This window comes from Acipenser ruthenus, chromosome 29 (genome assembly GCF_902713425.1).
Source record: "Acipenser ruthenus chromosome 29, fAciRut3.2 maternal haplotype, whole genome shotgun sequence".
Classification (NCBI taxonomy): Eukaryota; Metazoa; Chordata; class Actinopteri; order Acipenseriformes; family Acipenseridae; genus Acipenser; species Acipenser ruthenus.
In genome coordinates, this window is record NC_081217.1 from 17,961,040 (window position 1) to 17,977,359 (window position 16,320).

A 16,320-nucleotide genomic window follows, 5' to 3' on the forward strand; every position below is an offset into this window, starting at 1 on the left:
TACCTTTTCGAACAGCGCGTGACATAACTCCAAACAAAATAAACAGGTTCTATACTGTGTACATACATACGAGAATAAAGACCAAATTAAAATACAGGAGGATTTATTCTTGTCATAATATTCCATTGGTACAGTCAGATATGCTAATGTACTGTAATACACAAAACTTAAAATGTGTCCAAAACTTTTTTTAAATGATGTTTGATCACATCATGTATTAGCAAGTTAAAGGTTTATTTCAACTTTTAATTAAAGAATGCCTTATCCGCCCCAGATTTTCCCTTTGTGCAAATGCCCATCTAATTGACTACTGGGGTGATGGTAACACTATAATTGTACTTCTCTACACTGCATTGGTGCAACTACAGTTTATTTAATAAATACCTGTTCTCTTTATTCTGCTTGATCACAACTTAGTATTGACTTGCAATAATTACAAATGAATGTATAAGAAAATCCAGGGGCTACTGTATCTGATATTTTGGGGACCAGTGTACCCCATTGATGTATTGGATTTGCTAACAGAGAACATGTGCAGTTTTGCCCTGCTACCCACCTGTACTCCATTCATCCTGCTTTCCCACGGAGGCTCGTGGCAGGTAGGGTTCAGAAATGGCTGTATACGTCATGATTTAAAACTTGGGTCAATTGAACAACTTATCATCATCATCATCAATAAGAGATTCTTTCCTGTTCTTTTACAGATACTACATACTTCAGATGTTATGTAGTTTCTTTAAACATGTCTAAATCCTTCTGCACTCAGTACTAGATGGGTGTCTGGGAGTGGAGCGGCTGTGTTTACCGACACCCTCCTCATTGTTTTTATGCACTTTCTGGCAGCTGGAAGAGATTTACTTTCCACTGGGTCTGGGTGCCAGCACACCACTCCTATTTCATTGCTAACACAGCACACAACATCACTGTACATTTCAGGGGGATGAAAACTGGCCGGTACACGTTAAACAAACACAGGCATCTTTTTATTTTTTAAACCCATTTTTATTAAAGCAGTACAGAGAAGAATAAAAAGATTTCTCAAAAGCAAAGTGATGATTCGGTGAAAAGCTAAATATGCAAGATCCCTGAGTGGACATTTCAAATGCCCTTAGCCGGTGGTTGTACCCTTCCACCCTTCCTCCCTCCCCCCGTTCACAAACAGAATAAGACACATTTGATCTGAATTACGGCACAGTGCATTAGGTTGGCATGTGATGTACAGGGATATTGGATATTGAGCCAACAGAAGAATACAATTCAAACTGACAAACTCTTTTCACAATCTTTCAAAAATAGTGTTCATATAAAATTCCAGTAATTTTACACAACACATATCTCTCTCTCTCTCTCTCGCTCTCTCTCTCTCTATATATCTCTCTCTCTATATATATATATATATATTTTTTTTTTTTTAAGGCTTTTTTTTATCTAAAGCTGCACAAATATTTTCCAGTTTACATGATTACAAAATCTCTTAATGTTGCTTTATAATTATTATTATTATTATTTATTTCTTAGCAGACGCCCTTATCCAGGGCGACTTACAATCGCAAGCAAATACAAATACATTCAAGTGTTACAATATAAGTCATACAATAAGAACAAGAAATACAATAATTCTCAAGTGTGACAAACCACAATTCAATAATACAGCAGATAATAGTGAAAGTTACATCAGGATATGATTAAGTAGTGATAGTTACATCAGGATATGATTAAGTACAAAATACTACAGATTAAACACTTGGGAGATTACAATATTCTGAGGTACAGGATTAAATGCAGTAAAATAGGGGGCAGATAAGAGCAAAATAAAGCATATTTAAATGAAGGGTGATAGTGTCCCAGGATACAACAGAGGAGTTCTACAGGTGCTGTTTGAAGAGGTGAGTCTTAAGGAGGCGCCGGAATGTGGTCAGGGACTGGGCAGTCCTGACATCTGTAGGAAGGTCGTTCCACCACTGCGGAGCAAGGGTGGAGAAGGAGCGGGCTCGGGAGGCAGGGGAGCGTAGCGGAGGTAGAGCCAGTCTTCTAGTGCAGGCGGAGCGGAGAGGTCGAGTGGGGGTGTAGGGAGAGATGAGGGTCTGGAGGTAGCTGGGTGCAGTCTGATCAAGGCATCTGTAGGCTAGTACAAGAGTCTTGAACTGGATGCGAGCGGTGATCGGGAGCCAGTGGAGCGAGCGGAGTAGTGGAGTAGCGTGGGCGAAGCGAGGTAGAGAGAACACCAGGCGAGCAGCAGAGTTCTGGATGAGCTGGAGCGGACGGGTGGCGGACGCAGGGAGGCCAGCCAGGAGGGAGTTGCAGTAGTCTAGGCGGGAGAGTACCAGGGCCTGGACCAGGAGCTGGGTAGCATAGTTTATTATATATATATAAACTTTTATGAAAGGCCAATATTAGCACAGACCTATTATACTCCTTATACTGAGAAAAGTGCCAATGCAGAAAGATATACAATGTTGGATTTACACTGATGGGAATTGTACACATATATACTGCTGTGCAAAAGTCTGTTTCATTTCTGCATGTTTCTACTCTTTGTATTTTTCACGTCTCGATCGCGCATTGTTTATTTGATCCTGCCGTGCCTTACGTCAATTTAAAGGATTTTTTTTTTTTGGATGCTTCTCGCACCCCCCCTTGATTCCTTCGCTCCCCTCCTAGGAGGTGAGCCCTCCCTATTGAGAACCTCTGACTAAATGTGATGGACTTGCCACCACAACACCTCACATCAGCTGCCCATGCACAGTTCACCCTGAGCTGCCGTGATTACAAGTTCTTGAAGACCCCGATCAACACAAACCGACAAGCCTGGCCTCCCCCACCCAAACCAAGCTGCATCAACAACAGTCAAAGGCCCGGAGTAAACCGCTGATGCTCACAACATCCATATACATTGCAACTCCTGAATGTTTCCAAGACTTTTGCACAGCAGTGTATATATATAAACATTTTCAGATGGTATCAAATGGAACAGCTAATAAACTATTTATTTCAAACTCCAGCCCCTACTACTGTATTGCTGAAAGCGAGTGGTGCACACAATTGAATTTTCAGTGAAAAAAATAAAATCAGATCATAGTGCCTGTATTGATTCACACAACTGGAGAGAATCCTTTTCAGCTGAACGGCATTAATTTAATAAGCAGCAGCAGTGCCAGGTGGAGAAGAGGATTTCCTGCAAAACACAACAAACACAAACAGACATTTATGTACAATCCAGTTATATACTCGAGTGGAAAATGTACCGAAGTTGCAATTCAAATAAACCTTGAATGGACGCTGCATACTCAGTTTCACTGAAAATTAGACTTAAGGCAAAAGAGTAGAGAGATTCTTCAGGCAAAAAAATGAAAATAACCACACAAGGACAGACATAATTAATAGATACCTTTTTAAATTAAATCGCAATAATTTTTGTGTTGCTCAGCAGTCATCTTTAATAGCGGAGTTCAATTCATGATTTCCTGTAGTATGGTATGAGCTAGATGTTGAAAATAAATGTTCATAAGCCAGGAATAAAAAATAAGAAAAGTCAAAAGAGAATTAATCAACAAGCACTAGATTAAATAAATACATTTTATTGCAATTTCATATAAAAACATAAAAACCTCTGTTTCTTCTCACATATGACCTTATAGAATTACAGAGCTATGAAACATAGCGGGTATTTTTTTTTTTTTTAAAAAGTATCTTCAAATCTGATTTTGAATTGCTTTAATTGGAATTTGTAATCCGAGTGGTTCTGGGTTGTGTTGCTCCAATACAGAGTTCTCTCTTTTCTCTAAATCTGCTTTACCTGGCTTTGATCTTATCTAGAGAATCCCAAGTGCAGGCACTGAACAGCCTTCCTCATCGCACTCAAATAATGAGACCATGTGACCTTTCAACTGTCCATAACCATGCAAGTCAGTGGGGCTGGCAGACAGTAGGGGACCCTGGCAGAGCTCACATGCTGTGTGGTCACAGGATGAACAGGATGAGGGAGGGGGCTCTGTCCCAGCATTTAGGATTCTCCAGACAAGCTCAAAGCAGGGAAAGTCAGATTAAGAGAAAAATAGCAACAGATCCCAGAAGCACTCAGAATGATTGCAAATCCCATAAAACAGTAAGAGGTTGTGCTGTATGAGGGCACTTTGGTAATGTTTGGACGAAAGCCTTCTCGTCTGCATTAAGGTGGAAGAACAGGTTTATCACAGATTTGAGACGAGATAGAAATGAGGTATTTGTGTTTATGAGTTATAGTTTCACCTTTCCCAAACACCATTCACAAAGCAGAATTTTTATTTAACACGGTCCTATAGAAGCATATCCAAAATCTTTTTTTTTTTTTTTTTATATCTCCAAAAGTCTTGTTTTCTCCTTTAGTGTAAAACTGAACTGCTTTGTGCTGGCTGGCTGGGAATTCCAAGAAAGAAAAAAATAAATACAAAAATAAAAACTGACTGAGGAACCTCTAAAGCCACTAGAAGCCAGACCCCAAATTTCTAAAATTTGCCATCCCAAAGAATCAAAACTAGAACTAATCAAGGCTGAAGAACTTAAATTAATTTTGTCTTGCCTAAAAAAGGAAACAAAGGCAGAGTACAGTAAGAGAGTTCAAGGGCTTATGCATGCAAGCTCAAAAGGCCAGCAGAAGCAAGTTTACAGACAACATTATAAACAATATAAAACTGACTCACCCATTCTTATTTCTGAAACACAGGCAATAGACTAGAACAGTAAGAATCACCAATATGACAGCAGCAAATACACCAAGAATGATTCCTACAAGAAATAAAAAAAAAAAAACACAAAACAAAGATTGTCAAGTCATACAAAATAATCAGAGTAACGGGATTGAATAATGTTAACAATCTTAAATTCAATATGATAAAGCCTAATTATGGCAAAACTTTTTTACAACAAAATGTTTTGTTGCTCATCCATGGTTTCACATTGTGCTGAAGTGAGGCTGGTCTACTACAGGACTATGAAAGTCAAGACACACAATTGCTTTGTGCCTGGCCTAGGTCTTTAATAGTAACAGGCTAGTGAATTAACACCACCTCGCCAGAAAAAGATTATTTGGGGGAAGTTCACTTTCACATAAGAAATCATTCAATACAACTTAAACGATAGTAATTTCCAGTTTTAATCCAGTTAAAGGCATAAACAGAACAAGAGGGGAGTTCACTTGACAGGAGCAATGTCTGTCAGATGAGGGGAAGGATTGATTCAGCACAGGGCTGCCCCGTGTCCTGACATGGATGTTCTGAGGCAAGGAGAGGTTTCAGGGCTCAAGCCTCCAGGAGGAAAGGATGGGACACCTATCCTAGCCTCCTGAACTTTGACAAGGAGTTATTTAAATTTACAAACTGCAACACCGTGCTTCATAGTTATATTATAAATGTATTACTTTAGAATTGTACTAAAATAAAATGTACCCTTTTTACTTTTTCAATTCAATATTCTGAAGTCATTTTTATAATTGGTCTCTTTAAGTCGAGTGGTTTCCCACTGATTCAGAGAACTTGATTTACCAGATGAACTTATGTCCCCCATCCCCACCCCAACTTACCACATGTTTTACCACATCGTCCTGAAAAACAAAACAAACCATGAGTTCAAATGCTAACTGTGTGAACTGTGTGAAGAGATAACAGCACGTGCGGAACAAACATGATTGTAATATTGCTTTTAGCATCTAGATTGAACTAGTCAGCAGTGTGGAGTAGTGGTTAGGGCTCTGGACTCTTGACCGGAGGGTTGTGGGTTCAATCCCCAGTGGGGGACACTACTGCTGTACCCTTGAGCAAGGTACTTTACCTAGATTGCTCCAGTAAAAACCCAACTGTATAAATGGGTAATTGTATGTAAAAATAATGTGATATCTGTATAACGTGAAATAATGTATAATGTGATATCTTGTAACAATTGTAAGTCGCCCTGGATAAGGGCGTCTGCTAAGAAATAAATAATAATAATAATTGTTCACATATTTGCACAAGCAAATAAACATATCCAGGCGTTAGAATGGCCAAGTCAAAGTCCAGACCTGAATCCAATCGAGAATCTGTGGAAAGAACTGAAAACTGCTGTTCACAAATGCTCTCCATCCAACCTCACTGAGCTCGAGCTGTTTTGCAAGGAGGAATGGGCAAAAATTTCAGTCTCTCGATGTGCAAAACTGATAGAGACATACCCCAAGCGACTTACAGCTGTAATCGCAGCAAAAGGTGGCGCTACAAAGTATTAACTTAAGGGGGCTGAATAATTTTGCACGCCCAATTTTTCAGTTTTTTATTTGTTAAAAAAGTTTGAAATATCCAATAAATTTCGTTCCACTTCATGATTGCGTCCCACTTGTTGTTGATTCTTCACAAAAAATTACAGTTTCATATCTTTATGTTTGAAGCCTGAAATGTGGCAAAAGGTCGCTAAGTTCAAGGGGGCCGAATACTTTCGCAAGGCACTGTATATATATATATATATATATATATATATATATATATATATATATATATATTGTAACACAGCACGGAGGAGGTTAATCCTCCCTGCATGAAAAAACATGTGCGAATGCACATTTGTTTTAATTGAATTGTTTTGCTTTATTGTTTAATTTAATTTGTTAATTGTTTTATTATTAATTATCCCCTGCACCTGGTAATTATTGTTAAATTAGAACCAGGTGCGGGGTATTTAAAGAGGGCAGTCAGTTTGCTCAGGGCTGCTGAGGAGAAGGAGGCAGAAAAGCTGCTCTGCTTCCGAGCAGTCGTAAAGTGTGTACAGTGTAAACCCGTGTGGTTTTGTTGGAGTTGTGTAGCAGGTAAACGGCTTAGCCATCCTGCCATTTAGTTTAGGTTCTGTGTGTCTAGTTAGTGCTCGTATAGAGCTAGGTGTTTGTTTTGTTTAGTTTCGTTTTTGTGTGATTATTAAAAATAGCGCATCAGCACTTTAAACTCCATTTCTGTGTCCTGGGTCGGTGTTTTAAAGGGGCAACGAACCCGAGTGAGCTGCAGCTCGGTTACTATATATATTATATATATATATATATATATATATATATATATATATATAAAGTGGAATAGCATATCTGACAGAATAATTATTAGTAAACATAACTGCAGTAAAACAGAGATCAGAAACATCAGCATTGATTTTATGGACAGTAGTTAAAACAATGCGTCAGGGGAAGTGTTCATTTTTACTGGATGACAATTCAATGTCTGGATCATGACTGCTTGTATGGGTATGGCGAGAGGTGATCAAGGACTATTTAGCCGCTGGTCCCGTCTGTTAAGGGGATAAGAATAAGCCACTCCCTCTGACGATGCCAGGGTCAGCAGGGTGGACCGTGATGAAGCCACGTCCGCCGGTCCACACCCCATAGTTTATCCATGGCTGCATGCACAATTTATATATTTTTAATTTATTTATTTTTGACACCTTTATCCAAGGCGACATACAGAGACTAGGGTGTGTGAACTATGTATCAGCTGCAGAGTCACTTACAATTACATCTCACCCGAAAGATGGAGCACAAGGAGGTGAAGTGACTTGCTCAGGGTCACACAATGAGTCAGTGGCTGAGGTGGGATTTGAACCGGGGACCTCTTGGTTACAAGTCCTTTTCTTTAACCACTGGACCACACAGCCTCACAATTCCTATTTGTAATGTAAATCTACAGCCTGCGATAAGCGGGATCAGCAGATTTAGAGGGGGGAAGGAGGGGTGTTCATAATGGTTAAACACATTACCTGGAGAGGGTGTTGGAGGCACTTCTGTGGTGGTGGTTGTGGTGGTGGTGGTTGTTGTTGGAGCTAAAATAAAACAATTAGGTTGATAATTGACTGTTTAAATAGCGTTCAAATGCAAGTTGAATACATTAATATTGTATATTGAATCTCACACTGAATGTGCTACTGAACAGTGTTCCTCAAACCAAGACCCAAGCACTTCACATGAGCATGTGTTTGAAAACAAACAGTGGAACTGCATATAGGTTAAATGTTGTGCCTTTGAAACAAGGATTGGGTTTTAACTCATCTCTGTGGTGCAGTCTCATTCAGATCATAATTATCTTACCTGTAATGAATATTTAAAACTTATCAAAAAGGAACATTTTAGCAATGTCAAAAATAGTATTACAGATCTATTGGAAGATATTATTAAAACTACATGGGTAGAACCACGTGTACAGTATAGACCGAGTAAATTCAGGTTTATACAAGGCTAATACTGACTTAACAAATAATGCAACATAGATGTTATCAATAAATACATAATTCCTATATTACCTGTAATGATTTACAAGAGGCAAGAAGAACTCTCTTGAAGGTTTGCTGGTTAGCATGATGTTTACTGTATTTCAAGTTAGTGTTTTATCTCAAAGCGTGAATGGTACTTACCTTTTTGGCAAGCAGGAAGTTCAGGTTCCCAAATTTCATTTATTCCACATGTAACAGTGTCAGTGCCACTGAGAATATACCCAGGATTACAAGCAAAGGCAATGAAATCCCCATAGTTATAATCAGGTCCAAATCCAGCTGTCTTATAGCCATTCTCCACTTGAACAGAACGGCAGCCATTATGATCTGTAATAACAAACAAGTAATGGTCAAACAGATTACCATTAAATGGCTGTAGCATAGATCTAGAAAATACTTAAAAAGCTGAGCCCACTACAGTTTGAAATTAAAGCGACATTTTCAATGAAGAAATTAATTAATAACCCATTATCTGCATACGTACATATAAGTGATTTTGTGAACACTGTATGAATATTACTTTTAAATTAGAGATCTTAATAAAAAACATAAAGTAACAGAATGGAGACTATCGTTCAAACTGAAACCAAAAGGTCACATGATTACAAACGGTGTATTAGGTTGGATGTAAAGGTGGCTGTGTTCAGTTTGGCCAGCCTGACAGCGGGGTTAATTACAATATTATTGTATTGTTACACATTTCATCAAAACCAGGGATGGATTGTGTGCCGGTGTGTTAAAACTTACAAATACGTCTGCAAGAGGTACAGTGGCATCATCGTTTCAAACTGAGGTTGTTTTTTTTGTGTTTGTTTTATTAAACAGTTCATTATATCTTAGTGGGGAGTGATGTGTTACGTTTGTGTGATGAGGTGGCAGCCGGGGGTCCATCAGAGATCAATCTACCCCTTCTAGAATGACACACCCCTCAAAATCACACAGTTACATCATTAAACAAAGCAATACATACCTTTACATGCTGGAGGAGCACTACTGTAGTTTCCATATTTGGTGCAAACAAGCTCCCTATTACCCACCAGAACCCCTTCATTACACTTGTAGATAATAACTGTGCCAAATGTGACAGTTCTATGAGGTGGGTTTGTGATTTCACCATTTACAATCTCTAGAGGGTTTGGACACCTAACAACTAGGAGAAAAAAAAAAAAAACGTTATTCCAAATATCAGCCTAATCAAAATCAAGGGTTTATATCAAATGCATCTTTAATACATTACATTACACATAATCAATACATAAACAGTTAGATAGATAGATAATACATGGTATTTGCACACTTGCATTTGGTTAGGAAACGTCTAAAGGAACATCTAATGTCTGCAAGGTGTGCTAGTAGTTTACTCTGCACCTTACAATCAAACATTGTGCAAAATCTCTCAACATTGCTAACCTGTATACCGGTCTAGGCAAGATAATTCCACTCAAACTGCAGACTAAATCTATGTACAACTATTTATTTTTCAGTATATGGCACAGACACTATTCATATCCTAATATTCATGTACAAAGAATAAATGTTAATTTCAATACAGAAACAAAAAAGGAAAACTATACCGTTACACTATTCTTATTAAAAACAGTATAGAACTGGGTGTTGTGTTAAATAATTGAATTGCACCCCCTCAAGGTGAGAGCAGCCAGTAGCCACTCTGACCTCTCGTGGAGTTCCTATCAGCTTGCACTGTACAGCATCCTATATGATACTCTATACATAGAACAATTATATTTAAAAACCATTTTATTTTTTTGTAAAAACACACAAGCCTACTTACTTTCACATATAGGAATGTCACCGTCCCAGCCAGCAGCGCGACAGTTTCTGACACCATTGCCTGCCAACTGGAATCTAAAACAAATAAGAAACCCTAATGTTTGTTTTTTGTTTTTTTTTAATCTAGCTGCAACTACGTGGTTTATTGCCAGCTTTTAAAACAGTGTTGCTTTCAGAAATGTAGCTAAATACAGCCCACAGTAATTTTGATCACAACTGGAGAAGATGCAAATCTTAAAGTGTAATTTACATATGAGCACCTGCACTATATCACTGATGACAGGGACATGCTTCCCCAGGACAAGAACAGTAATATTATTATAGTAATAATACATCTCATTACTGAATTATATGCACATACTACCCCAACCTTAATCTTGAGCATCAACCACAATATACTCACCCTTCATCACAAACTGCATAAGCCTTGGCTCCAAAAAGAACACCCTCATCAGTATTAAAGCGTCCATTAAGTATCTCTCCTGGACTTCCACATGATTGGCCTGAAAGAAAGAACACAATCAAAATCTGAAATGAGTACAGAGCACATTGTACAGACATTATCCAAAAGTAGTTTAATTGTTCCCTACATTGCACACAAATGTGTGTTTTTGCAAATGTTAGTATTTAGCAACACCTGCACCGTAGTACTGTATCTCCATACTCATAAATACTTCGACTGAACCGAATTCCTGATTTATTTTAAAATTCCACTTACATTATATCATTGAGACATATAGAATTGTTTAAGAGAACAGTTCCCTTGCATACAGCACACACTGTCCTCGGCTCATCGCGCACCAGCGACCCCTGTAGTCTGGACGGGCGCCTGCGGGCTTGCCTGTAAGCTGCCCGAGAGCTGCGTTGTCCTCCGACGCTGTAGCTCTTGGGTGGCTGCATAGTGAGTCCGCAGTGTGAAAAAAAGCGGTCGGCTGACGGCACACGCTTTGGAGGACAGCGTGTGTTCGTCTTCGCCCTCCCGAGTCAGCGCAGGGGTGGTAGCTGTGAGATGAGCATAATAAAATAATTGGCCATTCCAACTTGGGAGTAAAGAATAAAAATAATTGGCAACGACTAAATTTATTAAAAAAAAAAAAAAATACAAGTATGACAAACGCATGTGTGAATAAGAATGGACTGGCACCTTCTTTAGCCTATATCTCTCAGATACAGATTTCAGGGGCACATACATTACCACTGTGCATCCACAGAACTTTAGAAATCCATTAGATGCACCAAATATCATAACAGGGTTTCCCCTGAATGCAGAGTAATGCAGAGACCCAGATGACTGAAACAGTTCAATGAAAGATGAAAGCTGTACATTCTCGATAGCAGCGGAATAGTGTGGCACAGCCTGGGATTGGTGTAGAACTGGAATCTGGCGTGTACCAAGAAGTTACAAGTCAGAAGAGTCAGAAGAGTTAGAAGAGGTGGCATTAATGATCCTCCTGCCAGACAGCAACGTATAGGCCTGTCAGTGATAGCTGCATACCCCCCATACCATCTGTGATCATTATATGAACTGTACATGGGTAGACCATACAACGATTAATAAAGATCCATTGTCCATATGGGGGTAGCCATTCTGGTGCATAAAAAAAGACTTATTATAACTGTCTGTATTTTCTGTGCACAGTATACTGTACTGTTGTACAGTGCTTGGAGGCCACTGCACATTGCTTTATAAAATGAAGTTCTGGTTAATTCTCTATTGATAAAAATTGAGCCCCCAAAAAATGGTATACTGTCATTACCCGACCAACGTTTAAAAATGACGTCGTCTATATATAACTAAACATCGAAACAATATGTTTGGTTACTTACCGTAACCCTGATTTCCTGAAAGAAAAGACGAGGGGGGAGGCTACCCTAATCACGCGGTCACACACACACCACTAGTGGAGAGCACACTGTTTGTGTAGCTCCATGGAGGAACTGTGCACTCTCAGACAGAAATAGTGACTGCACAGGCAGTCGCTCACACACGACAGACAGAGAACAAAGAGCGGCCTACCACGCAAGTGAGTTATTAAAGATTAATCCACCCATATCGAAGACTAAGAACAGTACAGATACTTTTACAAACATAACAATGTAGCCATAATATATTGTAGCGATCTCATTTCCCGCAGGCAGGTGCCTCACACAGGGCGAGGCAATCCACACACAGACGGAGGGCGGGCGTGAACCCGATACCGCTGTACAAAAGAGCCGGCTCCTTTGCAAGGAGCGTATATCGGGCTTATGTCTTTGTGTGTGATTACGTCACCTACCAGCCCTGCTGCTGCCTTCCCCCGTGCACGCTAATATATATATATATATATATATATATATATATATATATATATATATATATACACACACACACAGAGTATATAGAGTAAATATGTGCCTGGACTTCGTCTCGAGCCCCATTACCCAAACGGTCCACAATAATGCCTGTGGTAATGCCCTCCGTGTCAGGTCTTACTGCTACTCACACACACACACACACACACACATATAATTATGACTTACCAGACACACGGACAATGAGCAAGGCCAGCCCCACACATAGTGAAATCATAAACACGTTGTCGGCAGAATTTGTATTGCGTCCAGGCATTTTTCTTCCTAGTTATTCTCTTCAAAATTTTCAAGAAGAAAACTACGTCACCGAGTCCTCGTCTGGTATTCCTTGGTTTTGTGATTCGCCTGGTTGTGGTTGTGGCTCTGCCTTGGAAATGTAGACTTTATTAAACAAAATGACTTTGTCCTTCTTTTAAGTCTCTTCTTTTCGTATTTGTGAATTTCCAACACAAAACGAAGGGGGAGAAAAAAAAAAATCACTAGAGCTCGTTGTGTTGCAAATGAAATGATTATTATAAAGAATATAAATTCGTTGGTGTTGTTGTTTAAGGGGTTTGTTCCTTAAGACAACGCTTTCTAAAGTACAAACTTGGCTTCAGAGCAGTAGGACGATATTATAATACAGGTGTCCTCTATCCTCTCTTATCCGCCCTTATTGCCTCCGCCCACTCGCGCAACAACAAGAAGTTGGCAGGGTTACGTAAGGACGTACACGCAGAGGAAGTGTTTAGGGTGCGGTACAGTCATTACTCCTGTTTGTTTAAAAACAAAGCATATTTTAAAATGTATGTATTGTACATACAACAAAATACATACATACAATAATAATACATTTTTCAAAAGCGCGGAGCGGACATTTCCAGCCCGCTCTTTCACAGCACTGAAAATAACTGAGCACGGTTTTATTTTTCTTAAATATGTTCGGCCATAGAGTTTCCACAAAAAAAAAAATTAAACAAAGGAGGTGACAAATACAGATGCAATCACTGTACAGTATTGTCCATCTTGCCTGTGCATGGTAACCATTAATTTTCCAGTTTCAAACCAAAATTAGACACTTTAATGTTTTGCAGACTTGAGAATTGCATTATTTTCTTTTTAACTTTTACATTCAATGTGACTGACGTTGCACTTTATAATGCATTATGGAAGGGAAAATATATATCCTCCCGAATGTGGAGCTGCCATATAAAAATGTGAGAAACGTCATCAGTGTATCCACCTGTCTGCGGTTATTATATTACACAGCCTATATTGTTTTTATACGGTTCTACCCTCATGCACCAATACAGCGCTGTGAACACGGTTTGTATTTTCTGCACTAAGGATAGTTCATACACTACAGGGTAGTCTGTCAGCCCCGTTGAGACTCACTGATGTTTCATGGGTTGCTCTGAGCGCCCTGTGAGATATTCAGATAGAAACAAGCCCAGTAAAAAGCAGATTTGATACAAATCATAAGCAGTTTGAAAGATGGTCTGATCATCATAGCTGGGCATTAAGCTGTGTATGCCTTATTGCCTTGTACGACAGAGATCACATGCGAGTGATAATAATTAAATCTCACTGTTGTTAATGATCATTTTAATTAACATTCAAACATATGTGGGAACATAGAACACAACATGACGCAATATGGATCACAGACATAAAAAAAAGCTAGTGTTCATAAAAGAATAACCGAAAGTAACCTGTGCGCTCTCTTCCTGTGTGTGTGTCCGTCAGCCAGCATGAACAAACGGCAGCTTCTGGGGTTGGGCCCTACACACTACATCTTAATTTGCGTATAGGTTTAACCGGCCCTGAGTACATACTTTTAACTACAACTGAGTTTTAAAACGTGTGTGTATAAATATGGCATTTGCTCTTCCCTTTCTCTAGCTAAAACATTCTGGGCATACAGGCGGGTGTCAGCCTGTCCCTACGTCATATATAAGAACATAAGAACATGAGAAAGTTTACAAACGAGAGGAGGCCATTCAGCCCATCTTGCTCGTTTGGTTGTTAGTAGCTTATTGATCCCAGAATCTCATCAAGCAGCTTCTTGACGGATCCCAGGGTGTCAGCTTCAACAACATTACTGGGGGGTTGGTTCCAGACCCTCACAATTCTCTGTGTAAAAAAGTGCCTCCTATTTTCTGTTCTGAATGCCCCTTTATCTAATCTCCATTTATGACCCCTGGTCCTTTTTTCTTTTTTCAAGTCTCTTTCTAGAGCAGCAATATCCTTTTTGTAACGAGGTGACCAGAACTGAACACAATATTCTAGGTGAGGTTTTACTAATGCATTGTAGAGTTTTAACATTACTTCCCTTGATTTAAATTCAACACTTCTCACAATATATCCGAGCATCTTGTTAGCCTTTTTTTTATAGCTTCCCCACATTGTCTAGATGAAGACATTTCTGAGTCAACATAAACTCCTAGGTCTTTTTCATAGTTCCCTTCTTCAATTTCACTATCTCCCATATGATATTTATAATGCACATTTTTATTTATTTTTTTATTATTACACTGTGTAACAATTTTTTTTTTTTTTTGTTCCTGGGTAGTAAGTGTTATTTCCTAATTGCTTATGCCTCAAAAGTATAGAAAATGGCTATTATTTCCCACAAACTTTGCTTTTGTGACCAGGACAGTGATATTTTGAAATTTACCTATTTTCCAGAACAGTCCAGATAGATTCAGTGATGAGTAAACTTGGAGTAACTTCTAGAACTTTCTAGAACTTTCCAGTAATATAAATATTAGTATAAATACAGGGGCCTTAAGCCCACCAATTCAGTTTAGTTCCAGCTGCCTAAGTGGATACATATCTGCATTTTTCTGAGATGGCATCAAGGTCATAGGAGACTTCAAAATGGTGGCATTCCTGATGGGTCTCCAAGGCGGTTTTACCAAGTTTCCCTGCTATCTTTGCCTTTGGGACAGCTGGGACACCAAGGCGCACTACCACAGACGGGACTGGCCACAGCGGACTGAGTTCTCTGTGGGGAGGAACAACGTCAAGTGGGAGCCACTGGTGGACCCCCGGAAGGTGCTGATGCCACCACTGCACATCAAATTGGGCCTTATGAAACAATTTGTCAGAGCTCTAGATAAGGAGTCGGCCAGCCTTCAAGTACCTTCAAGACTTCTTCCCTAAGCTGTCTGAGGCAAAGGTCAAAGCCGGTGTCTTCGTCGGACCACAGATAAAGAAGATCCTGGAGTGCAATGAATTCCCCAAGAAGCTCACTAGTAAGGAGAAAGCGGCTTGGAACAGCTTTGTCGCAGTGGTTCAGGGCTTCCTGGGCAATCACAAGGCCGAAAACTATGTGGAGCTGGTTGAGATTCTGGTGAAGAACTACGGCACAATGGGCTGTAGGATGTCCCTCAAAGGCCATATCCTTGATGCTCATCTTGATAAATTCAAGGAGAACATGGGAGCGTACTCGGAGGAGCAAGGCGAGCGCTTCCACCAGGATATACTGGACTTTGAACGCCGCTACCAAGGACAGTATAACGAGAACATGATGGGAGACTACATTTGGGGGCTGATTCGTGAAAGTGATTTACAGTATAATCGTAAATCTCGAAAAACTACTCACTTCTAAATCTTTTGTAGTCATTTTTGTATTACTTTAGTATGAATACATGTTAATTTGGATTCATATGTTGTTTTTTTCTGACTTTATGTGAACGAAAAGACACAAATTTGCCTGTTTTCTCATTGGAAATAGGTAAATTTCAAAATATCACTGTCCAGTCACAAAAGCAAAGTTTGTGGGGAATAATAGCCATTTTCTATACTTTTGAGGCATAAGCAATTAGGAAATAACACTTACTACCCAGGAACAAAAATTGTGTTACATAGTGTTATTTTTTTAAATCCTAATCAGAATGTAGTTATAGCTTTATTCATATTTTTCTAGTCCCCTTATGTATTTTA

At 39.2% G+C, this 16,320-nt stretch overlaps 1 protein-coding gene across 2 annotated transcripts; it reads right to left on the reverse strand.

Moving 5' to 3' along the window:
- Window positions 1-980: 980 nt before the first annotated feature.
- LOC117434299 (membrane cofactor protein-like) lies at window positions 981-13,064 on the reverse strand. 2 transcript variants are annotated; one of them, XM_059003982.1, is made up of 10 exons: window positions 12,562-13,063; window positions 10,445-10,544; window positions 10,043-10,116; window positions 9,221-9,400; window positions 8,392-8,577; window positions 7,741-7,803; window positions 5,558-5,578; window positions 4,680-4,764; window positions 3,389-3,481; window positions 981-3,175 (listed from the first exon to the last, which is right to left on the reverse strand). In XM_059003982.1, the coding sequence occupies exons 1-9, from the start codon at window positions 12,647-12,649 to the stop codon at window positions 3,424-3,426; spliced, it is 855 nt and encodes a 284-aa protein (XP_058859965.1). In that variant the 5' UTR covers window positions 12,650-13,063; the 3' UTR covers window positions 981-3,175; window positions 3,389-3,423. The 2 variants fall into 2 exon arrangements, with proteins under 2 accessions (XP_058859965.1, XP_033912825.3); XM_034056934.3 differs by lacking the exon at window positions 3,389-3,481 and having other exon boundaries at window positions 12,562-13,064.
- Between the last annotated feature and the right edge of the window lie 3,256 nt (window positions 13,065-16,320).